We start from the raw sequence: 24,498 nt of genomic DNA, 5'->3' as shown, positions 1-24,498 counted from the left end.
TCAGATTTAATGTAATTGAAATCTGTATTTTTGTGCATTTCTGTGCTTATGCGTTTTTTGAAAAATGTGAAAATATATTAAAGAACAAAACTAAAATTGTATAGTCCATAAAGGTTCCAACCAAGCCAATTAACGACTTTGTTAAAGTCCTTGAGGCAGAAATGTTTCTTGAGGTCGTGTTGGGTAAGTCTCTACAGATTCTTCTTTCCAAGTTTATGATAAATATTTGTAACCCTTTTTTACAGCCCCTAAATACTTTGTATGATGTTATGGGTAAATACCACATGTAATAATGTTGGTCACGTCCATAACTGAGGCCTGTCTTGCTCAGATACACATATTTTAGCAAGTAAACACCAGTGTAAAAACAATTACACAATTAAATACAAGCTCATTTGTGGTGCGGTTCGTTGGTTGTCTTACCTTGACAGCTTGGAGGTGGGGCTTCAAATAGTAAATGGGAGTTGAGTTTGCACATCAGCTCGGCTTTTCCGACCAAAGTGTATCCAGGTAGACAGCGGTACTTTACAATATCACCTAAAACAGAGAAATGGTTAAAGCTCTATTAAATCATTGTCAGGTTTCTGCACAGTTCACTCCTCAGGTCAAACTACCACAGCAAATCACATGAAGTAGATTCATATCTCAAAAAAGGCCAGTGTTCATCTAAAAATGTGCCTGTCAGTGTATTTTGTAGGCAAAGAGCTCAACACAGTCAGTGTGTTGGTTCTTTTGCTCCAGCCAGAGTTGACAGGCTTGCCATCTTAAAAGGGGTGGAGATCTTTCCCCGGGCAGTGAGGAATGATGCATGATTCAGACTTCGCCCAGGAGGCTTTCACAGTGCGCCTTCTCAAAAAGCCCGAAACATGGACAAAACTGGACAGAATCACGAAAAACAAAAACTATCTGTTTCACAAACTGTACCATTGGATCAAAGTGTTATCAGATACAGCACAAATCTAAAGTAATAGTAGTTCTGTGACTGTTGTACTTCTAGGAACAGTCTCTAATGGGATTGTTTTCAAAACAAAGTTAAAGTCCTTCCTGACCCTGGAAGGGAACTAATATGCTGTCAGTGTACTTGTAAAGGTCAAAATAAAATACAGAACCAAAAGGAGAAAAATTGTCAATAATTAAAAAAAATCAAGGAACTTTTCAAAATTCATAAAATGTTGACATTTCAAAATGTAAGTTTTCTGCAGATATATGATTATATAGTTCGCCAGAAGCAATGAGTCTCTACGTACTGGTGACTGCGCTGGGTTTTTATGAAACGTCTGCAGTCTCAAACTTGCAGCTCCCGTGGATCTAAAAGGTCACCAAACCTCAAAGTATGATTTTTTAAGCAAATCATATAACACTGAGCTGAGGGAAAATGGAGAACTTGACAAGCAATTATTTCCCTAAAAAAAAGATGAATGTTGTTCCTAAGTTTGGAACATGCGGCATTATGGCTCACACATTACAAAGAAAGTGTTTAGTCGAAGAGCACAAATAAAAACACAAGATCTAGTAATAATACGTAACATGCAGTGAGTCCTGACATTTCCTGTTTCAGACTTTTATTTTATAGACTCCTTCCTGTCCTTTATTTGATGCTGGGCCAGGTTCCCCCCCTCGCACTACATGCCCTCCAGCCTCAGTGTTGAAGCCACTTATCACTGGAGGGATGACACCAGTTTCCATTTACCTGCTCGCTGCCTGCGTTCGTCCACTGATCCCTCCTCAGCATCACACTGTCTCTACATATCCTGAGCCCCAGCTCTCCAGCCTCCTCATCTTCACCTTGACTGGAAGTCAGCCCTGAATGTTCATTTTGGTGACTGAGCTCATGTTACTGTATACATCTATGGATTTTTTTTTGCTATCTTCTGCTACGGCCTCCATTGTATATAGCTGTGACTTGCTCTCTGCTTTAGTATTGCTTTCCTAGCATTTCTGGAACGTCCACGTTTCCGTGCAACTGTAGATGTTTTGGGGTCAGCAAAATGGTTTTCAGCCTATTCACTTATGATGTTGTGCTTTTTTGGATCATACAGTAGGTCACAATAATTCTTTAGTATTATTACCGATCTGGAAGTCTTCATCTTCATAGATCACCTCTGCATTCTCCACTGCAGGGGGAGGAGGGCATTTCTTCAGACGATAAGCTGGAGACAGGTGCAAAACAATTACTTATTTTGTTGTTGTTTAAAATAAAACCTGGAAAGAATTACTTAGTTTATTGTCTAACTCATTGTCTCTGGGCTGTGATATCTTGAAAACTGACAACCTTTACATTTTACACAGTTTTATACTAAAAGAAAACAAGTACTGTAAATGTTTAATCCGTAAGGTTTGTCCAGTGTTTGATCATACAGTGTGAAGGACATGAAGTAAACTATAACGTCGACGTCAGAGAAAAAACACTGGAATAAAGCAAAATTGCCAAAATACACTGAAGGAGACTGACAGACACTGCCAGCATGGTCTTCGGTCAAATGAAACCAAAATAGATTAGTTTGGATCAGACAGGGTCCAGCATGTTGGGCAGGGACCTGGCAAGCATCAGCATAGTAACAGCACACAGCCGACAGTGAAAAATGAAGCCAGGAATAGGCCAAAAACAGAGGAGATCGAATATACGGATAACTTTGCGAATGTGTGTTTGTAAACCTAAGCACAGAATGAAAAGATAACTCTCAGTGTCAAGACACTGCGTAGCTTCATGGGAAAAAATGAGACGGGAAACTATGATCTGGCAAAGTGGAGCTTCCTGAGTCGTATCTGGCACAGGACCCGTGTACATGCATGGTGTTTTAAAGTGGAACAAAGAGCAACTAAATCCCTCCAGCTGCTTTATGGGTCGTTTGAATGTGATGTAATGATACCAAATGACAACTCCAGTGAGAGACCCAGGACTTTGTCACCAGAATACAACACAGGAATGCAAATGGTTTAAAAGAAATTAAAATACAAGGAAGGCTTGGATCTTAATGAGTGGAGTAAAAACAAATGCATCAAGTGCTGTCTGACTCCATATGTCAGCCCTGAGACAGACAGACGGCCTGTCCAGGATATATCCTGCCTGCAGCCCAGTGACAGTATGGGATCAGCTCCAGAACCCCCACAACCCTCAGCTTGATGGGCAGTTTATCTAATAGACAGATGGATGGACAGGACCTGCACTAGAGCTGGAAAAAGACATCACGAGTCTGCCAAGTGTTGTCCCTGCGATTCATGATTCAAATTCAGTGGTAGAGCATATTTGTTGCCCTCAGAGATATTTGCGAGATGTTTGAGAAAACATTGTACAGCCTCAGCAACAAGAAAGAGACCTGCATCCTAACAGAAGCTACTCAGGGCCTCAGAGTGCACTCTCTACCAACAAACAAGTCAAAGTGGGAGAAAACATACTATGGTAAGACCAGGAAATGGGCCCATTCAGGAATATGAATTTGTTTATACTTACAAACAGTGAATAGTAAGTAGAGCATCTCTCTAGAAAGTGTTGGGACATATTTTATACTGTAGCTATTCAAGAGTTGGGTGTGATACTAGAAGTAAGTGCAGCAAAACACTATGCACTCGTAGCAGTCGTGTATAGTGCTCAGTCCTAAATAAAGGATCTATTGTTGATAGAGAAAATGCAAATATGGACGAACTACTCTAAACACACTTCAGTGCTTCACGTTGCCACTTCCTGTATCTGTATCTGTCACCACACCACAGAAAGATGTGCACATTTGTGTGTGTGCGGTGTTGGTACCATGGAAGTTGAGAATGAAGAACCCTCCGGTGGAAAAGTCGGAGTGGAAGCGGATCAGGACGTTGGGGCTGGTGCTGTAGGCTGACTCCAGCGCTGTGTTGCCGCTGAAGACTCCCAGCTGAGGGCTGGACGTGTCCGGCCCGTCCCTGCAAAGGTCCGACGGAGCACACAGTCAATCACGCCTGAAGTAATGCAGCGTAAATTTAACAGCTGCAGAAGATTTAAGACGGCAGAGAAGCCCAGAGTAGCAGAGTGAAAACAAATATATGATAACGATACAGTACGTGTGTCAAAATGTAAATGTTTCAGTAAATGCTATAAATGAAAATGATGTAAAAATAGATCAACAAGAAACGTTCGATAATAACAACACTGTAAAATTGTATTCCTTATTGTTATGTACATTAATTTGAAGACATAGTGTATTAAATTCCATCTCTAATAAGATTTCAAACAGATGGTCTGACGGTTATTTTCCAGCCTCTATCATCGTATATCTGCTGATTCTTGACTTTTCTCTGCCGCTTATGTTGAAGCATAAGTGGTTTTCTACACAAACAGTACAACTGTCACAATGCTGATGTCAAACTCTTTGCTGATACCAGCACTAGACTTTGCTCTGGATTATGATTTCATCGCTCAGCAACCTTTGTGCACTTGTCTTAAAATTTTTAAACATCAATATTGGCACAAATGAAATGAAATTATACATTATAGAGAATTCAAGAGAATGTATTGATGACGTGATATTGATTTACCTTCTTACTCAACTTTAAGAAACCTGAGTGTAATTATGGAACCAGTCTCTGCTGTATGCGCCCTGATTTAAACTCTATTAGTTTTGGTTGCAACTGTTCTATTCTGCGCAGAAATATATAGATTTTTCTTATTGATCTGCCTCCAAAAATTCACTCTTATCTGAAAAATATATTTTATAACGAATCTACAATTATCTCCAAAAGTGCCTCTGGAGATTCCTTTTAATGGAAATCCATAGTGGTGATGAAAAACTTGAATGGTTACATTCAGGTGTGATTCGATTATCAACAATTATTAAGCGCTGCCACAGCTCTAAGGGAAAGTCAAGGGGTTGAAGACGCAGGAGAACGTCTTATGAACTGCCAGTTGTGGATTTGCTTTCACTGGCTGGATTTAATTACAGAGATGAAGAGAAACTAAAAAACGTCCTTTGTTAATACAATAACACATATCTGGAATGTTCACACGCTTTTCATTCAAGTGGTAAAAAAAAAAATATTTTAGTCTTTTCTTAGCTTTTTTTCACTCATTTCAAACAAGTTCATTGAACAAAGCTCATGGATTAAAGACTTAACTTCGCTCATTAAATATTGAATGTTGTTGAAAGGTTACATTTTCTTAAGTTCCTAAATTCCCAGTTTTAGGTTTTTAATGAACGCGCCATTGGATTAAACAAGGGTTTTTAAATTTTAATTCATAAAGAGTGCCTGGGATCTCTTGGCTCCTCAATAATTCAAGGTCTTCTGAAGGTGTTGGAGCTCATTTAGAGAATCAAAATGTGCTAGTGAGGTCATTTAAATCAAAATTGGGCAGCTGTATTTCTACTTGCTGTTAGTTGTGTTTTCCTCATTGCCAAAGCATCTAAAATTTAAAACGCACCTTCAGATGGCTCTATATAATTTATAATTCAAACCTATTTGTGAAAAGTGCAGGGATTCCACAACAGAGACAACTTAGCTCACACAGTTGTTTAGTGACCTTTTCCTCAATGCAGTATCAATGTGCTCCTGTGAAAGCCATTTAATGAAGTCAGTAGCTTTAGGCCTTAAGATGTTGGCTTTAGAGCCAAAAAGCTGCTGGTGTGAATCTCAATGACCTCTGCAACAACACGGCCAGGATCAGTGAATGAGAATGAGATATTCTCCCACACATCTTAAGTAAGCCTCCCCTATGGAAGAAAAGATTAAAATGATTTATTAAGCTCCAGCACTTGATATTAATCTCATCTGTCCGTCTATAGGTGACTGATACCCGCTGGTACAGTGAGGTACAGCAGCAGGTACAGTACCATCACCTTCATTTCCAGTCCAAACACTGCATTGTCTGCAGGTCTCGCTTGGTGTTGGGTCCTGTGTTAAACTGCTGAACTCACCACAATAATAAACGATGGTTTATAAATGTAAAGGTTTCAAGGAAGCCGCGTCTTCTCGTCTGCCTGTTCAGAGTCATTGTCAGTGAAATTTTACAGCCCTAGAATAGAGAAACGTTTTGTTTGACCATGTGAAATGGTCGGAAATGTTATTAAAATGTTGCATCTTTGTCTCGAGGAACGAACAGAGTTGAATGCTGTAGTTCCCTGACCTCTGCCAACCTTCTGTTGAAATCAGATGAAATAAAATAACCAATGATCGCTTCAATAAACCTAGAAGACGCTGCTTTTTGAGTGGGTCTAAAGCCGCGTTGCCGCAGCGTCAGATCCAGCGCCCACTGTTAGAAGTGGTGCAGTGATATTAGGCCATAAGCCAAACGCGACTGGTGGTAGCCCACAGGGACGCTTTGGCTCCAGCCCCCGTATCTGGATGCGACTGACATCACATAAACAGCAGGGGTTTAGAGGGCAGAAGCCAACAGGCACACATCACTGAGATGTGGGAGATAAGAGACATAATAAAGCACAAGGCAAATGACGCTGCTTTGGAGTGCACTTGTAGCCTAATCGATTGTGCACATGCCACGTGGCCACAGCTTCCCCGGCTCCAGTCCATCCGGTGCTGTCTCCCCTCGCTCCCTAGACCTCCTGCTTACGTCTCTACAGCAGCTCTAGAGCTAAAATCACAAGGAAAAAAAACATGTCTTGATTTGATTAATGAGAAATGACACCAGGGAGAGGCCACTGTAGAAGGAAATGGGCGTCGCCACACTATTAACTATAATGGTCCAATAAATCATCACACTGTACGAGTGTAAAGCCTAGGACTGTTACAGACTTGTTTAAACGTGACTCCTATCACATAACGCCGATGGTATTGATTGATTAGTTATTGAACCCAGGCAAGGCATGTTACAGAGCCACAAGCAAGCTCAGTGTTTCACATGATGAATGGCACCAGGATAATGTGCAGTCCTGTAGAATGGAGGGTCAGACACCCCTCCAACATGCCTGTAGCTTCTATCACTACTCACAGCACCTTCAGCCTTGCTGTTTGGAAGATGAAGCAACCCTTGACTCTTATTCTTGTGACTCTATCTAACTTGTCCAGTTAGTCTATTATCCAATTACCCTGTGGAGATTATTTCCCACCAACGTGAATGAAGCTCTTTTTGAGTTCGGTGTGTGAGACCTTGACACGCTGCCTTGTTCCACTATCATTCACTGTAAGTGCTGCAGTATGTAGCTGTATAGTGACTGTGTGATGAGTTAATTCTTAGGTCAACAGCTTCTCCTCTTAAAACATCTTTATCAGTGGTTCAGATCCAACGATTCTGGTTTAAAGGTTGACAGTTGGCCATTTAATATTTCATATTAAATTGAAATTAGGCGCCCAAAGATTTACTTACTGTATGTGTTCGAAGCCAATGAGCCCCCCTCCCCCCTCATCCAATTCAAAACAATACCCATCTCATGACAAAAGCAGTGGCCCCTATCCTAAGCTCTTATTACTTCAATTAGATCATGTCAGTTCTCCTGTTGTATTAAGAGGTCACCGCTGATGCATGTAATTAAAGCATTCCAAATACAAACTCCATCATTAAAAAGGTTTTAGAGCCTTCGTTGGAGATTTAATGAGGATGTCGGCCATTAATGCACTATAAGCCCTTTTAGAGCTCTTCCTCTGCTCCAGCCGTCCATATGAAAAGCATCCTTGCGTCTGTCTGGGCAGGTGAAATGGAGCCAAACCCAAAAAACAGCATTCTACCCCACTCAGACTTGAGACAGAACACAAGACGCAGAGGAGAAGCTGAAAACAGCGACGACACAAACAACAAACTGACCAACGGGAAGACAGTTATAAATATTCCACCTCTTCCGATATGACTGTGAAACACACCCTACTTTATAGAGGAATGTTAGACTTTATCAGCACAAATAATTTCATCTGTTTTGTTCTTAACGTTCAAACTTTGAGCCTCCATTATCAACTGTAAAGCAGTAGCACTAGCCGTGTGGATCACTCCATACAGTGGCTCTGGGAGGAAGCTGGTATCACTCCCCAAATATATCCACATGCGTCAGGTGTAGCAGGCCTGAGCTGTGCAGCAGTCCATCACGTATGCACTGATCCCATTACAGCTGTCACTGGGTTCCCTAAAATCTATGAATGTGATGTTATCATTTGGTTTGTTTGTGTAAAATGTGCCAAAAAACACACAAATCACTGAAATCAATTTGCAATTGTAAAATACCTCGATACCGCACCTCTTCATAGCTTTTTATTCCTCTGGCAGCTGGTGAGATTGAAAGCGAATAGTCTCTCACTGAGAAAGTATTACTTTCCCACTACCTGCATTTCGGCTGCTCGCTCCCCAGAGCTCAACTCTTGAGCCCGTAAATGAAAGCCTGACCTCATCGAAACACTCAGTATTTTTTTCCTAAACCAACCCTGGATGAAAACATGGCTAAAATCACTCTTAATATTAATTTCCTTTTTGTCCAATACTATTTTTGACAAACTGAAATTATTACGTGAGAATTTTCTCTTACACTGACCCGAACTTGAGATCCAGCAGCGTCCCTTTGGATTTGTGAACCAAGCTCCACCACTCCTTTCATTACTTTTCCCACTCCCCACTGAATCTCATCATTACTACCAAGGCTCCTGAGCCCTCTCCAGGTCTGTGTATGGCCATGCTACTGAGTTAGATTGAATTGGTCAGTGGTCCCATTGTAAATGCATTGCTCTCACAATCCCTGTATTACAATCTTACCTCCACACTGAATCCCATTATTACTGCGAGAGTGTGTGAGTATGCAGAGCACAGAATATATACTGTACAGTCAATAGAGCTGTGGTGCTTGTCTATCAACGTACACTGTATGGATTTTGTGCATTCTGATAGCGCCCGCTTACTGAATATGGATATATGTCTTCATAGAAAGAATAATTTTGCATAATGCGAAATAAAATACACTACATAAAATTATTATCTAGGATTATATTACCACCAGTAAAATTCATCACCAGAACAGAGTCTGTTGAACAAAAAAGTTGGCAAAACTACCTAGTACATGTGATGCAATCATTCCTATAAAGGGCAACTGTGAATAGAAACGTATAAGTTTCTCTGTAGTGTGTGTGTGTGTGTGTGTGTGTGTGTGTGTGTGTGTGTGTGTGTGTGTGTGTGTGTGTGTGTGTGTGTGTGTGTGTGTGTGAGAGCATACAGTAACTACACTTACCAGACAGCGATGTAATCAGTGACAGGCTCCGTCTGCAGCAGGGTAAAGTTGATATAAACCCCGTGTCCGTGGGGAACAGTGATGAGCCAGCTACAGTCCTGGGAGTTGGGGTACTCACTGGGGTACTGAGGTGAATAGATGGTTCCATTTTCAGCCGTGACATTATAGCCACAAGGAGCTGTAAAAAGCAGAGTTATAAGATTATCTATTTGCAAATTTCTCACTTTCCTCTAACTTAGCAGACCTGGAAGGATCAGGAGATAAGAATAACTGCCGAACCGCAGACAGTGAGGGATGTAATAATAACCCTAATTATTGCTGGAAGAAAGTAGAAGTGTCCCATCTAACCTTGAATTATTAACTTATACTGTCCTTAAAAGTTCATGCTGGCTCATGACACCGGTGAGAGAAATCAATATCCTCTGTTGCTTGGATGTGGGGAATAAAGATGATTCTCACACTGGCTAATGTGTAAACAGTTAGTCCATCTTTATTTGGATGGTGGTACATACTCTCTACTTGTTCTTACCTTCACAGTGGGGAAAAGGGTGATTCCACTTGCGGTTGGCTCCGTACAGACACGTTAATACTGGATGTCCGACCAAAACATAACCAGGGTAGCACTGAAAAGTTATGGACTGGCCAGCGCTGTAGTCACTGTTTATGATGTCACCGTTGGGAAAAGGAAAAGGGTCCTGACAGTTTTGTAGCTGATATGCTAAAGAGAGAGATGGAGAAGAATGATAAGTCAGTGTCAAAATGTTCTTTTTTACATTAACATTAACCAGATCAAGAGGGGGGAATCTAATAATCTGATCTCTGGCAAACTTCCAGTTACATTTAGATTCACTCTTTTGCATCTGAATAGTATACTTGCTTTTTTCCAATAACCTCTAGTGACTGTCTCTCAAAATGTGCCTTGGAAATGTCAATTGCAATTCAATCCTTTAAAAATGTTGGTTTCTATTCTAAATCGAACGGACCTGAAGGGACAGGTCCAACAGAGGCCACAGGCCGTAAATGCAGCAGCATCAATCGATGTAACCTCCCCCTACGCACATGTACATGCCAGCACCTGCTTTAGGAAATGTCACACGGGTCTATTTAGGGCACGGCTCACTCTACATGGGTGTCATGGCAAGTCAAGCCCCTTCAATTAAATGTCCCACTGGCAGAAAACACAGGAGGCTGACGCTGAACTACCAGCAGCTATAGACGAGGCTGAAAGGAATGGCAACGTGAAGCAGTAAAACAGGCAGCACCTTGTCTCATCGCAGGGATGCTGTAACACATTCAACACCGATCGCAGCAGATACACAGAAAGGGTTCTAGACCAAATACGAACGACTAAAGCATCTGGTGATTGTATTCACTTTGTATTTGTAGAGGTTTTGGAAAGTTTCGAAGGTTTGTTGGATGAGCACACAGCTGCTCAACCTCTAAGGCTTTAAGTACAGCACATGGGTTTCTAAAGAGTGGTGCATGGACAAATGCCAGCTGTTCAGTTCCCCGTAAGCACTAAGGTAATTTTGTAAACTTAGTTGTGTATAGTTTCCTGCTTTCGAGGCTCCTCAGCATTCCTTTGAAACAGTATCTAGCGATGGTGAGGAAATATTTCTACGTCCTCCACGACGGTGCCCCCAGTGGGAGTTGGCATTGACTAGGACTGCGGCGCTGAGGGACACGGCCACTGCATGCTGGGAGAAAAAGGCACCACATGCATGTGAATGTGGGTTAGTGTATGTGTGAGCTAGTAAGACTTCCAGTTTCGGGGCCCACGGTGCGTCTCTTGTGTCTTTGAAGTGAAGCACTTACGGCTACAAGCAAAGCCTGATGGACATGATGCCAGTCTCTCATGGGGCTTACTAACAATCCATGCCTTTTAATGATGAGAGAAAAGCCATATAGTGTTTTAAGTCTTTAGCGTGACTCATCCAAGGATCAAAGCTCGAAACCTCATAGCAAAATGTCTTTTCATCCTGTCCTTCATTTCTTGGAGTAAGGAATTCTTTGTAATTTGGCCACTTGGTTTGGGTGTTAATTTATTCAGAACATTTGCAGACACTACTTATTTTTTTCTGAATTATTCAAGCAACCATCTTGTGTTCCCTATTTGAGTACAGCGCGCTGCCTTGGTGTCTCGAGTGGTCGCATTCCACTGGAACCGCTGCAGTTCCCTACACGTCTGCAGCGACTGACCCAAGAGCACATTTTAATGGCTCAATCACACTCACCCTGGTAGGAGAGTTTGAACCCCGGCCTGTTCTCTGAGTGGTCGCTGTAGAAATGGATGACGGTCAGGTGGGTGGTGCTCAGTAAAGGGAGGGGGATCTGTGAGCCGGTGAACTGTCCAATCAGTGCTGAGCTGTGTTGAGGTCCAGCTCTGACCTCCAAAAAGTCATGGTTGTCTTCAGAGGAGAAGTTCTGGAACTGAATATGTGCTCCTGAATTACAAGCAAGTAAGAGAGATGAAATTATTATTATTATTATCTGAATAACAACCAGGTGAGTCATTGTTCCATAATTTAATATCTACATTATCACAACATTTGTGTTTCACTTTACTTACTTTACTGTATTTAAACACATATTCCATGAAGGAAGTGTACAAGCTGCTCTATGAGAGAGGAAACACTGGTGCACACTTAGTTCAAAGCACACCTTGTGTAGTGTGGTTAAAAAAAGCTCAGTGTTCCCCATCTATACCAGCAGATGCACTTAAAGTGATGAATTCCTTTAAGGAATGCGTTTCCACCCCATAATACTCACCGTATCCAGTTGGCAGCGTAATTTGCCAGGTGCAGTCTAGGTTGCCGGGATAGTTGCCAGGGAAACCTGGGCTAAGGATGACACCACTCATCTCAGACAACACCCCGCCACAACGAGCTGACAACACAAGCACAGCACATCGTTAAAACAGGCAACACATGAGAAATGTACGGGAGAGATCATCAGTTAGAGAAAGAAGGTTACACACAGCAGAAAAAGCCATAAAAGCCAGGACAACAGCCACAGGTGGCAACAAAAAAAGTCTGAGCGCTTATGTATCAGTGAACATGTGTAATAAAGAACAATTTTCCAATATTACAGTATTTAAAGCATACAGTAAAAAGGATAGATTTAGGTTTATAGCATTTGTGTGACTGACAACTGCTGATAAAATCATACACAAATATTGTTTTGTGGTTTGTTGGATGTTATTAAGCCTGTGCCTTTAAAATGAATGTGTGACTACGACTGGGACAGGAAACGCTGCCTCTGACACAAAATGAAAAGTGCTGTGGCAGAGTTGAGTTTAGTTAGTCCTGACATGTCAAGGTTGAGTTTAACTGGAACTGACTTTCCAGAGCGGCTACAAGTTTTTACCAAGAACTGAATTATTCAGGCTGAAACACAAACATCAATGTGATCAAGGTTCCTTAACACTATTGCAGAAGGAAGGAAGCCTTGGATCTCTGCACAAAGTACAGAATTCTGTTTGTACCCAGCAGGCATATTGATCCTATAGATCTCTGGCTCTAAGTCAGTCAAGATGTTGCTTACTTACACAAATCTGCTTTCAAGCCGAGAAGCTGATGAAGTTTTACATAAGAACTCATTCAGTCATTCATTTCTATTTGAAATAATATTATGGTTTTAACTGTTCTATGTGACCCTGCTCTGCAGCCACCCAAAACATTTGTTAATTAAATCTAACAAAAATCCCTTTGGCATGATTGCATTTACAAAGACAGAAAGAAACCCTTTATTGGTCATTATTACATCTGTTAACAATGTAACAACAAAATCAGTCTTCTGCATTTAACCCATCCCCTGGGGATCAGTGTGCTGCCATGCAAGTGGAGCTAGTGTGAAGTGTCTTACTCAAAGCAGACCTGGAGCCCTGGTGGATTTGAACCTGAGACCTTCTGCTTCTCAGGCCAATGCTCTACACTGAGCTACCAGGCCACCAGCTACACTGCTTTTACTACTTCAGTGTTAGACCTAAGGCTTCAGTCTCACACCTACAGTACAGGACATGTTTTGTCCTCATTGGATCAATCAGTGATTACACAGTGTAGACTGTGTGTGTTACCTATGCAAAGAGGAGGTGGGTAGTTCCATCGACGCACAGTCCCAGGCATGCAGGAAATGTGAGAGTGGCCCTGAAAGCGATAACATGACTGAATAAGTAACACTAGAGCGAAAGACAGGAGTAAAACACACAGAGATTTGTTCTCATCACCTGCAACGTGTATCCTGGTTCACAGGTGAACGCCACCACCTCATTGACCATATATCTGTCTCCAGCTTTGATGCCATTGGCTGGGATCATTGGCTCAGGGCAGGTGGTGAGACCGACCGCTGAGAACAAGGAAAGTCACAATGAGTAACAGTCGTGACCTTACAGTAGTAAATGTTTGGTTTTTACAGTGTGTAGAAACAGTTTCTGGTTATATCCAGATACTGTATTACAATACATGAGCCAGTGATCAGACACTCTCTTGTTCTAGCTCTCTTCCTTTAGCTTTACAATATGTGATCTTGACCTGAACACAGCCTATAAAAGACTGTATCAACGTTGAACGAATGTTTTTAAGGTACTTTTACTTGACTTGATAACTTGAGTATTTGTACTTCACTACAATTTAATCATCCAAACATAAGCATTTTAAAATAAGGACTGTATTTGAACGTTTTATATTTGTTTCCCAGAGGCAGATTTTTTGCAAATAACCAGGCAATGAATTATGATGACATTATTATGAATTAATATACTGTGTTCAATTAATGAACATTTACCAGCTGCAGTACAATGTACATGTACAGGGTGACACAGAAAAACAGGAACTTTGAACTATATACAGTACAATGCAAATCTGTGTCACCCTGTATTTGATGAAGAACTAACGCAGCAGGTTAATATCAGAGACCTCATTTAAAAAGTTACAGCTGGTAAAATCAAAACACACATTCAGTGACAACACTCTTAGAAATCTGTGCAGGTAACATAATGACTTTGGTTGTGTATTCCCAGCACAATCGAGGGTAAACACATCTTTAATAAGTTTGACAGGAGCCAGCCCTTTGTCAAACAGCATCAGTAGGGGTGTATTTGTGGGCTTTTGTGCGCGTTCTGTTTGTGTCCGCTTGTGTGTTTCGTTCGGAAACTTCCGCAGGAGACTGCCCTAGAGCGGTTGCCATGGCAACACGGGGATGGAAAAGAGAGAGGGAGTGAAAGAAGGGGCAGAGAAAGGAGGGAATGTTGTGGGGCGTTTGTGTGTGTGTGTGTGTGTGTGTGTGCGCGTGTTGTGCGTCTGGTCTTGCTGCTTCATTATCTGCCCTACCACCAGCAAAACGATGTGGTCCTACTGAGCTCACAAACACACACGCGCAGGTGGTCCAGGCCCAGAGTGCATGACATTTGTTGGTGTGTGTGTGTGTGTGTGTGTGTGTGTGTGTGTGTGTGTGTGTGTGTGTGTGTGTGTGTGTGTGTGTGTGTGTGTGTGTGTGTGTGCGTGTGTGTGTGTCTGCAGAGCGATGAGACCGGCTTTGAGACTCTAAGTTGAGGACACACACCCATGCACTCACAGTGTATTATTAAGCAGAGCATCAGCAGGCTGTCATGACAACTGATCAATGAAACTACTCCATTTGGCTGACCATCTATCTCCTTCTCCCTCTCCTGCTCGCTGCGCTACCAAACTGCTCCCCCTTTTCCCTGGTTATGAGAGAGCAGTGATGCTTTGTAAAATGCTGACAGTCCCACAAACCACCCCACTCGGGCCACTAGACTACAGCTACACGGTGTCAGCATTTAAGTCCAACAGACTGGATTTACGAAACTTCGGTCTCAGTTTATTTGAGATGGGACAGAGAGAGGTGTGTCCCTCTGCGCTTAGACTATAGATGCTTCATTGGAAAACCATCGTCATCGTTCAAGTGTCTTAAAAAGAGTAAAGTGAATACATCAATATCCAAAACAAGTAACATAATACAGGATGGCTTTAGGCAAAAGTGCCTATTAGTATCAATATATATTTACAGCACAACGTAAACATTATATCTGGTAGCAAAGCTGGGTCATTCCATAGTAATAATGGCAGCTGGTGAAATGTACAGTCTCATCATTTGTCACTATTACTACAGAATGGCCCATTTCAGAAGCACGTGACTCACTGAAAAGTCAACATCTTTATCATCAATACCCTGCACCTAAAGTAGTCAAGTTTACCAACAAGTAAACAAGACTTTCTGCTTGTTTGAAACTAAAGTAAATTTAAAGATATTCAGGTAAAATCATTCAACAACATTATTCAAATGTAATTTGTATTATGCCTTTTTCACATTATATATATGAATTATAGTTGCTTTTTTGAACTAAAGTCAAATATTTTTGCCGTTCACGCTCTTATCACCTGTTGAACATTCAGTTCTTTCCTGATCTTTGCAAAAAGAATGTGTTTGATTGAAAAAAAAACAAAGTTCAAAAGACTATTTTTTGGCCAGACCTTGTGAAATGAATCTCTCAGGAAAACTTTTCTGAGATAAGCAAAATCACTTCCTGAGACCTGCCAGACCTCTCATAGTGTATAAAGTATGTTTGAAGCTGATTTCAATGCTCAGCATGATGCATTTGGCTTCCGTAATAACTGCAAATACCCTGCATGCTGGCTATGGAACGATAAGTGTTGGGCCGGCTTTGCCATGCAATAGCAGACATTTACAGTACTTACGCACAAAGGCTGGTGGGCAGATCTCAGCACTGTATTTTCTGTAACATGAGGACTGTAACATTTCAGACAGCTTCTTGTAAAAAGTCCAAAGACGTCTACTGTATCGACCAGTCCAGGTCCGCATACATATAAAACCTGTTACGAAACAGATGTGCACAAAGCTAAAAGCTAAACCCCACGTGCATAAACTAGCTTCGGATAAAAGCTACAAAATCTGAAAGACCCCTTAGGAGAAGCAGGCTCGCCCTCGACCAGACCCAACAACGTGATCCTAAATGCAATCAGCACGGAGGGACGTAAACAGAGGCAGAACGCCAAAGCTGGCAACAGCAGCGTGATGCACCACCAGCTGACAAGCAGCCATGATCAAAAGGAGAAGCACAACACACGTTGTTTGTGTTGCATTCCGCACAATTTTTGTCCTGGCGTGATTAGGATACACCCTGTGATCAAAGCCTGTGCAGCTCGCGTCTGCTCAGATCCACTCAGGTAGGACACGCACTGTTCACTGCAGTAGCATAGGTCCCAACCCGGCCAACACCGGCCTGGGAGGACAGTTCAATCCCAGCTTCATGCTTGCACAGAGCCATGAAAACCAGGAGAGAGGAAAAAGACAAAAAAACACAGACAGAAAACCACCTGGTCACTAATATACTGTGTGTGCTGCCGGCCTGAGCCTCTCATTTCACCGGGTCCCATTATGCATCGTACAGTATGTACAGTACGTGCTTTTAGTTTAAGTGTCAGACATGGGTTCAGCTCTGCTGCACCCGCTGATAAAGGCCACATTAAAAACATGGTAATGAGCGCGTCTAAAAATAACAACGACGCACTGTCCTCAAAAGTGAGCGTTCTTCCAGGTTTTATTCCTAGTGATAGCGCGTCAACACACAGACCCACAACTCACAGCGCTCCTGACGACGCATGCGCACACGCGCCCGAACCTGCGCATGTACTCACAGAAGGGGACATGTTCACTGATCTAGAAGTGATTCTAAGCTAAAACAACTACAAAGGACTGAAAAGCACAACCGTGCCCCGACAGGTGTGCATGCGTTGAGCATGCACACCGGTGCATACGGCACCGCTGCCCCTCCACCGCGTACAGTCTCCATCCGCTTGCACGTGCGTTCCCCTTGGACGTATGTGCATGTATGACATCAGCACCGCCAGCGTTTTTTTCCCTTCTGTTTACGTCCCTGTAGGTGTGTGTTCCGTCTACGCGCGTGTGCCATGCGCTCCGCCTGCACGCTTTCAGGCATTACCAGTCCAGGTCACTGACTCGCGCTCTTTGATGTTGAAGTTTTGGCTACAAACATGAGCGCACGTGCCCGTGCAGCGCTTGTGTAAGTTTGTGCTTCTTCTGCCAGGAGTCTGTCTATCTCATCTTACTCTTGTATTCCAGGTGAAATCCCGCCGCCACCACACTTATGTCGCTCTGGAAGTGCAGGAGAAGCTGATTGGATGTGGAGTTGAGCAGGGCAGGGGCTGTAGTACCTGCGAAACGCGTGAGATAACACAAATTAATTCCATAAAATGTTTATCTGACGCAGCGCGGGCTCCGTACAGGCACTGTAGAAAAGCTGATTACGCGCAGATATGGCGCCTTAGCGAGCAATATTTTGACCATACGTTCTGTTATATCCTAAAACCAGCTGGGAAATTACGTGTGGGGAAGGTGAGTGACCCCCAGCCCCCTACGGACAGCTAGCGTTTTAGTGTCCTTATGCGAAGCAGCCATCTTCCGCCCTAGTGAAGCTGCTCAGTGGCCAGCACCAGATCACTGTCGTTATAGTGGGCAGCTCCCCGGTGTGCTGTCTTGAGAAGGGCACAGTAATTCTCTACGTGTGTCGCCCTGTGGGTGGCATGTTTTATATGTGATAGGTATCTGACAGGTATGTGCTGGGGCCAGGTCGCAGGGGAAGCTCCACCGGGAGATTGTAAAAGGTTAGATTCATACTTTATCCCTCCCTGTCTCCTTTCTGACTTATCCTTCACTCAGTCTGGTGGTGAAAGTTTTCCCTCCCTCCATCTCTCATCTCTTCTTGTACTGGCTGCTTGGAAAGTTGGAGAATTCTAATCCTTAAGAAACATTAATTTATTTATTTAAGAGTATATATCACATTTGTTGGTATTACAACACATCTATCATACACTGACAGAGAATCTGTGATGTGTGTATCTGTGGTTTAAGACCTGTACTATTGTAATCCATCATGGGTCCCATTCGTGTGTTTGTACGTCTGTCAGTCTATACAGTGTTGGTGTGTGTGACTATAGTTTTGGAGCTGTCACATCTCATCCATCTTAATGTGCACAGGCGTCTGTGTGTTTATTTGTGTATGTGACCGCACTGTCATACCAGAAAATGACCCTAATTTAGGAGCTGTCATGTCTCCTCCATCATAGATCTCCAGGGAGTCCCAGTTGTGCTCCGTGGCAAATGTTATCACTTGGATCTAAATAGCAAACAATGAAATAAGTTAACTATAGCGCCGAGTAAACATAAACACGATGCATATGTAACACGTGCATGTGTGTACCTGGATCCCAGCTCCTTCACTGACGTGGATCCTCCACAGGCAGTTGAGGCTGTTTGGGTAGGGCTCAGGATAGGCAGGAGACAGTATAGTACCACGGCGTTCCGTCAGATTGCCACTGCAGGGAACTAGAAATAAGACATAAGTTTATTAACTAAATAGTTAAAAGACAGGACGTGTATCTGAATGTATATGTACCAAGAGACAATGAGGTGTTCAACATACCACTAGCCCGCGACACAAAACGGACACAACAAACATTATTTATGGAATAAACTGAGGTGACACTTAAAGGTCCCTGCAAAACATTTGCTCTCAGCAGAGAGATTTCACTCAGGCATATATTTAGTTTGTTGGAATGAATGTCAAAGTCACAACTTTCGCGGTGCTGAATAATTCAGGGAGCCGGAGGACTCATTACTCCTTTGGAGCTGCTGCGTGGAGCACGTTGGCTGGTCTCGTGTCTTCTACACGCCGGGGTCTCAGGCAGTCTTACCAACGCAGGTCGGTGTTGTTGCGTTCCACTGAGCGAGGGCACCCGGCACAGCCTGGCAGTGGATAGCGCTGGATCCCTTCAGCAGATATCCTGGACTGCACTCAAATCGAACCACGGAGCCGGCGGAGAACTCTGACCCGATCCGCCTGCCGTAGCGCGGCTCTGGCACGGAGCTGCACTGGCTGTCGCTGGTGCGAGGCACAGCTGCAATGATAGCAATAATTGAATAATACGAGACCAATTAGGCAAGACAAACAGAAGAACAGTAATCAGCGGAGACTTGGATTTATTGTGTGTTTGCATGTGGGGGAGAAACAATGTGAGCGTTACCTTGGTAGACGAAGTGGAAGCCTCTGGCTGACTGGCCACTCTTGGCATTGAACCGCAGCATGATCTGATTGGAAGTTGCCAATGGCAATGTCTCTCCTGAGACACACACACACACACACACACACACACACACACACACACACACACACACACACACACACACACACACACACTTAATGCATGTTAATGGTAAAACAGCCCCGTCTCTGCTGACAACACACATCTGTATTTTTATTTGGTTTTAGAGCAGGATGTTTACTTTTAATTGTGATAAAATTAGTATAACCAGGAATGCAAAAACAAACAAATAAAGAGACACCAACAACGACAACGCACAGGCGCATACACACAAAAATATATATACTCACACACACACATACACATACACACACAGACACGCAAATAAAGTAACAGTGATAAATGAGAAAAACATGGCCTGGTTTGGCTGACATTTAGAACCATCATTAGGTCTGGCCAAATGTGTGTGTCTGTGTCTACTGTAAGACTGGTGTGTGTGTGTGTGTGTGTGTGTGTGTGTGTGTGTGTGTGTGTGTGTGTGTGTGTGAGGATAATCAGTCAGTTAGCTGGAACAATGTGCTCCAAAGCCGTTTGCCTCCGTTCGCCTGCGTCCGTGCGTGAGAGACTTTAAACGTGCGCGCGTGACAGGGTAATGATGCAGATAACATTACTTTGTAAAGCCCGGTATGTTTCATTGTTTGCTGCCAGTTTTAGCCAAAAGGGGAATTTCAAACCCAAATTAACTTTAAGGAGGAAGCCAACCATTCGACGTTACATAATCTGGCCTCTTTCCTTTGAACCAACTCAGATAGGATAGTAAACAAGTGCAGCTCCATTCAGCCAAACATAAACTGTCACATCCTCGTAGTTAACATTGCCCTGAAATAAGCTCCCTGATCCTCGCTGTGAAGGAACATGTGGAAGAACAAACAGAAGTGAAATGTAAAAGCCTAAGGGAGCCACGTTCATCTGCACGTCAGGCTTTGACTTGTGTTGTCGACATGCATTTTATTGTACAGGACATTACTGCAACAGTAACTCCACTAGCAGCTGCAGTCTTATCCTTCTCCATCAGAATAAACATAACAGAGAAAATATTAAAAAAGCCTGATTTTTTAGAGAAAGAATGCTAAATGTCATTTCCAGTGGGATTCCCCTGCAGCATGCCCTCTGGCCATGACATACAACAGAAGAACACAAAACTCCAACAGCAACGAGAGCACATTTTGCCAACAGCGATGGTAATCAATATTTCTTCACATTTCATTCCCCTTACTACTGTACGTCACCTTCGGAGATCGATTCCGCCTCATCGTTCATGCCGACTATGTTAATGCGACTCAAAAAGTTGCCGAGCTGAAAGGACTCAAAGTTGCAGGATAAGGGAGCCCTGGGAGGATTGTGTTAAGAGACTATCACCATTACTGTATGTTGTATGGCCCCAGTGCATCGCTTTCCACCGCTGATCTTTTCTTGTACAGATAACCCATAATGGATTTTCACCAAATGCATCACTGTCAAATAAATTGTGATAACGACCACTGGTGCCGTGTTCTACAGCTCCCAGGAGCTGCTTTCTTATGAACAATTTCATTATTTTCCTCTTTCAACGACGTGCTCGAGATCACGCACGCACAGAAAGAGAAACAGAAGGGCCCAAACTTTCACACATTGGAACTTAATGTCAACTTCCCAACACTGCGCCGCCAAGGACAGCCACAGCAAACACACGCTTTATTTATGGCAGCACAAGCCATTAGCGTTCCCTCAGCTGTTCTCACCTGAATGCGATCCGGCCAGAGAGCTGAGCAATCGAGCGTTTTCGTTGGCCCCGTCGAACAGCTCCACCGAATCATTCATTGCCGTCTGGAAAACAGCGAACTGACCGAACACCACTGAAAACAGATCAACGTGAGGTAGAACATGTCAGAGCAACACACAAATATCAATGCTCCGATTCTGTCTTGATGCTTCAACTCGTTTATGAACTTACCAAACTGTGGGGACACAGTGATGTAATAGGTGCAAGTCTGTCTCGTAGTGTAGTTCAGAGGATAGTTTGGAGACAAAACAACTCCTTCAGCTCCACCGTACTGTCCTCCGCACGGAGCTACAGACAGACAGACAGACAGACAGACAGACAGACAGACAGACAGACAGACAGACAGAGTGTCTGAGGCCTCAGTCACTTCATTCCAGGCACATTCTGTGCTTAAAGACTTACATGTTATTATCGGACACACACAGGTCTAGGAGAGCACTTTCCCTGTCTACTACTTTGTGCATCTTCAGTGAAATCTGAAAAGTGCTACGTCTCTTTATGCAGGTGCATTTAGGGAAAAGATTGCACAAATGGCAGGATGATAAACACTAAGTGTAGATTCCCTGCATTTAATAAAGTTCACACAGTTTGCAAGGGCCATGTGTGGGAAATGATTCAACTTTAAAGAGCGGGGCCAGATTTGTGCACATGTATTAGGAGAAGGTTGAGATGGCAAAAGAGAGGGTTTAATTATCCTGCGTTATATTCTCTGGACGTCTGGAGGAAAGGGTGAACACATGATTTAAAGCTGTGCACGGGAGCCGGACGGAGCCTCAACATAACAAAGCAGCTTTAAAAAGCAAAAAGCTGTGGATAAACTGTACACAGACATGACAAACAAGAGCATGGGGTCTAAACCCTGCATTTCGATGACACTAGTGACACTCAGAGGCAAACAATACAGTGTGGATTTTAAGAATCCATCATTTAAATGAGTAGAAACAGGGAAACTATTAATCTACTCTAAATGCTCATGAGGTCTGAACTGCATCCAGTTTAGCTCATCATTTATTTCCTGGAAAGCATGAAGCAGTCGAGGGGAGTGTATTTTTCTATTTAGACCCTAAAAGCTGCTACAGCTGAATTTCAACAGTTCGTTGGTTGGATCACTTGTAGGATAGGAAGCAAAAAAATAATGTTGATGGACAAGGCAACAGCACAGAGAGCAAAGTTATTGGTGAAAGTACCCGAACAGCTTTATCCACTTTGCTACTTCAGTCATTTGGCGGCTTTGTGGCAAAATTCTAATAATGGCTTTTTCATGCTGCCCATTGCACTTTAAGCTGCTGAATATATCACTATTCTAATTTTTTTATTATGCATTTCTCAGAAAATCAGTTTTTCTCATGTTGTATCTGCAGCACACCTTTAATCCTATGCTGTAATGTCAGCAGAGATGGACCAGTACATGTTTCCCCCCACTTTCATTTAGTGCAATAAGCAAACCTACAAGTGCAGTAATGCAGAGACGAGAGGACCACACACTGAGACAGTGTGTGTGTGGTGGAATGCAGTACCTACTGGAAAGAGGCTTAACAGACACTACATATTATATTAGTTAACAAAACTGCAGCACCGATTCTCTCCGAACTCCAGGGGCAGCAGAAATCAGGAGTAATATGCACAGTCTGAGATACTAACAAGCACAGAGTCAGAGTCTGCTGTGACTCTCATACATGAATAAATCTGGGGAGCCCTGAAGCTCCCAGATGGCCTCTTCGGCGTGTATGGGATGTGTAGAAGGCAGTAGTAGGTATGGCAGTGAGTGCATCCCAATTCCCTCATATAATCATTCCTGGCTCCTTCTATCTTCACACAACTCGAAAATTGTCCCACTCCATCCCATCGCGATAATCACGAAGAAAGGAAAAGTCTCTGAGGAGCTATGAGTAAGATGCACAAGACCCTCCTTCACAGGAGCCACGGTGCGATGCAGGCCAGACACATCTGGACGAGGCATCAGTGAATGAGACGCTACACAGATGAATAAAAGCTAAACACACAGATCAAGGCTTCCAAAAGGACCTTCCGGTATTTGTTAAAACTACTGTATGAAATCAATAACTTCCATTCTGCCACATGTGGCAGGTACAAGTATTTGGACCACTGCATGTTTACCAATCAGGAACAATTCTAGGGCTTCCAATAATTTCATTTATTTGGCTGAAGTTGAGCATGTAAAAATACTTTAGAGTCTGTGCTGCTATGTTTGTGTGTCTAAAATTAAAAAGACCATCTGTAAGCAACACTGTGTTGCATGATGCAATATCACCCACTGCAAATGAGATATATCACAATAAAAGCTTTAAAAAAACATCAACAATAAGGAACTGATGTCGTCTCATACCTAAGGTGCCACTTCCGCTCGTTCTGACATCAACCCAGCAGGATATACACGTTTTGGATGGTTGTATGTGGTACTGAGCTGGAGCACACTGTGGGATCTCCTGTATCACTGTGATGCACTTTTAAGGAGACTATTAATCCCTGCTGCCGCTACATGACCCTCAAGAAGCATAATTAACAGTAGCTTTATCCATCTTCAGTAGCCCCAGGAGAACTACGTAGCCTGTGTGTGAGCAGGACGTAGGCGTGTACACAATCACACCACACCACATAGTCAAGGTCAGTGAAATGAGCCCGTGTGAGCATGTGTGTGTCTGTGTGTGTGTGTATGTGTGGACAGTGGTAGCAACAAGCAGATCTGTCAGTGTCACTGACCCCAACATACACACCCATGCTTCACTCTTATCGCTACTCCTCTCACCTCCTCGCGCTTCCCCTCCCCTCGTCTCGTGTTGTGTTGTTTGCTAATGTGTGCGGCCCTGTCCCAAACGGCGCCACCCGCCCACACCGAGCGGCGCTCCCTCACACACGTTAATTATCGTCACCTCTGTGCTCATTGAAAATGTGAGAGCAGCAAGGTGCAAAGGTTGAAAATGATTTATGAGGAACGGGACCGCACTCGGTGGATGAACAAGTTCCTCGGGCCGCAGGCCTGTCCGTGGCAACTAAGATGTGAGAATGGGATTTTATGTTTCAGCGAAGTGACTGTTGCTCATGTCTGACACATAAAAAGCACCTAAATGTTACCAGCGTCTTCAACCTTATTTGATGGGTTTGGACATCCCCCTGAGGGTAATTCCTCCAAGCAAAGTCTTTAGCATTTCAGTAGTGTGGAAAGTGTGTATAAAGGGTTTTGAAAGTCCACCAGAAAACCCTCAAGCACTTTCCAATTTCACAGTGGGACAGCCCTGAGCCCCTGCTGACTTATCGGGAACACATGTCAAAGCCTATGAGGCAGTGAGTGTGGGCATTAAGACCAGGACTGTATTCATGGCTAAAAGCTTGTGAAGTAAGACAGATTTACATGCATGGAATAAAAAAAACCCACCAAACCCTGGTTTCGTTTCCGCTGCTTTGCCTCACAGCTGTTGTACTCACACCCACACAT

General features: G+C 43.1%; 1 protein-coding gene across 5 annotated transcripts in view; it reads right to left on the bottom strand.

Annotated features, from left to right (window-relative positions):
• LOC114852296 (CUB and sushi domain-containing protein 1-like) overlaps positions 1 to 24,498 on the bottom strand; it is a 202,180-nt gene that overhangs the window by 45,674 nt on the left and 132,008 nt on the right. For all 5 annotated transcript variants that reach the window (XM_055507498.1, XM_055507499.1, XM_029144613.3 and 2 more), the window contains 16 exons: positions 21,216 to 21,332; positions 21,004 to 21,117; positions 19,205 to 19,300; positions 18,875 to 19,078; positions 18,382 to 18,506; positions 18,201 to 18,297; positions 17,231 to 17,335; positions 13,348 to 13,466; positions 13,198 to 13,267; positions 11,892 to 12,008; positions 11,357 to 11,566; positions 9,652 to 9,840; positions 9,123 to 9,300; positions 3,749 to 3,894; positions 2,070 to 2,150; positions 424 to 537 (listed from right to left, as the gene is read on the bottom strand). In XM_055507498.1, the coding sequence (XP_055363473.1) occupies positions 424 to 537; positions 2,070 to 2,150; positions 3,749 to 3,894; positions 9,123 to 9,300; positions 9,652 to 9,840; positions 11,357 to 11,566; positions 11,892 to 12,008; positions 13,198 to 13,267; positions 13,348 to 13,466; positions 17,231 to 17,335; positions 18,201 to 18,297; positions 18,382 to 18,506; positions 18,875 to 19,078; positions 19,205 to 19,300; positions 21,004 to 21,117; positions 21,216 to 21,332 (2,082 nt within the window). The remainder of the gene's footprint in view (positions 1 to 423; positions 538 to 2,069; positions 2,151 to 3,748; positions 3,895 to 9,122; positions 9,301 to 9,651; positions 9,841 to 11,356; positions 11,567 to 11,891; positions 12,009 to 13,197; positions 13,268 to 13,347; positions 13,467 to 17,230; positions 17,336 to 18,200; positions 18,298 to 18,381; positions 18,507 to 18,874; positions 19,079 to 19,204; positions 19,301 to 21,003; positions 21,118 to 21,215; positions 21,333 to 24,498) is intronic.

The sequence above is a fragment of the Betta splendens genome, chromosome 3, assembly GCF_900634795.4.
Source record: "Betta splendens chromosome 3, fBetSpl5.4, whole genome shotgun sequence".
In the NCBI taxonomy this organism is placed as follows: domain Eukaryota; kingdom Metazoa; phylum Chordata; class Actinopteri; order Anabantiformes; family Osphronemidae; genus Betta; species Betta splendens.
The sequence above is the reverse complement of the archived record's forward strand: the minus strand, read 5'-3'. Positions and strand labels throughout refer to the sequence as shown.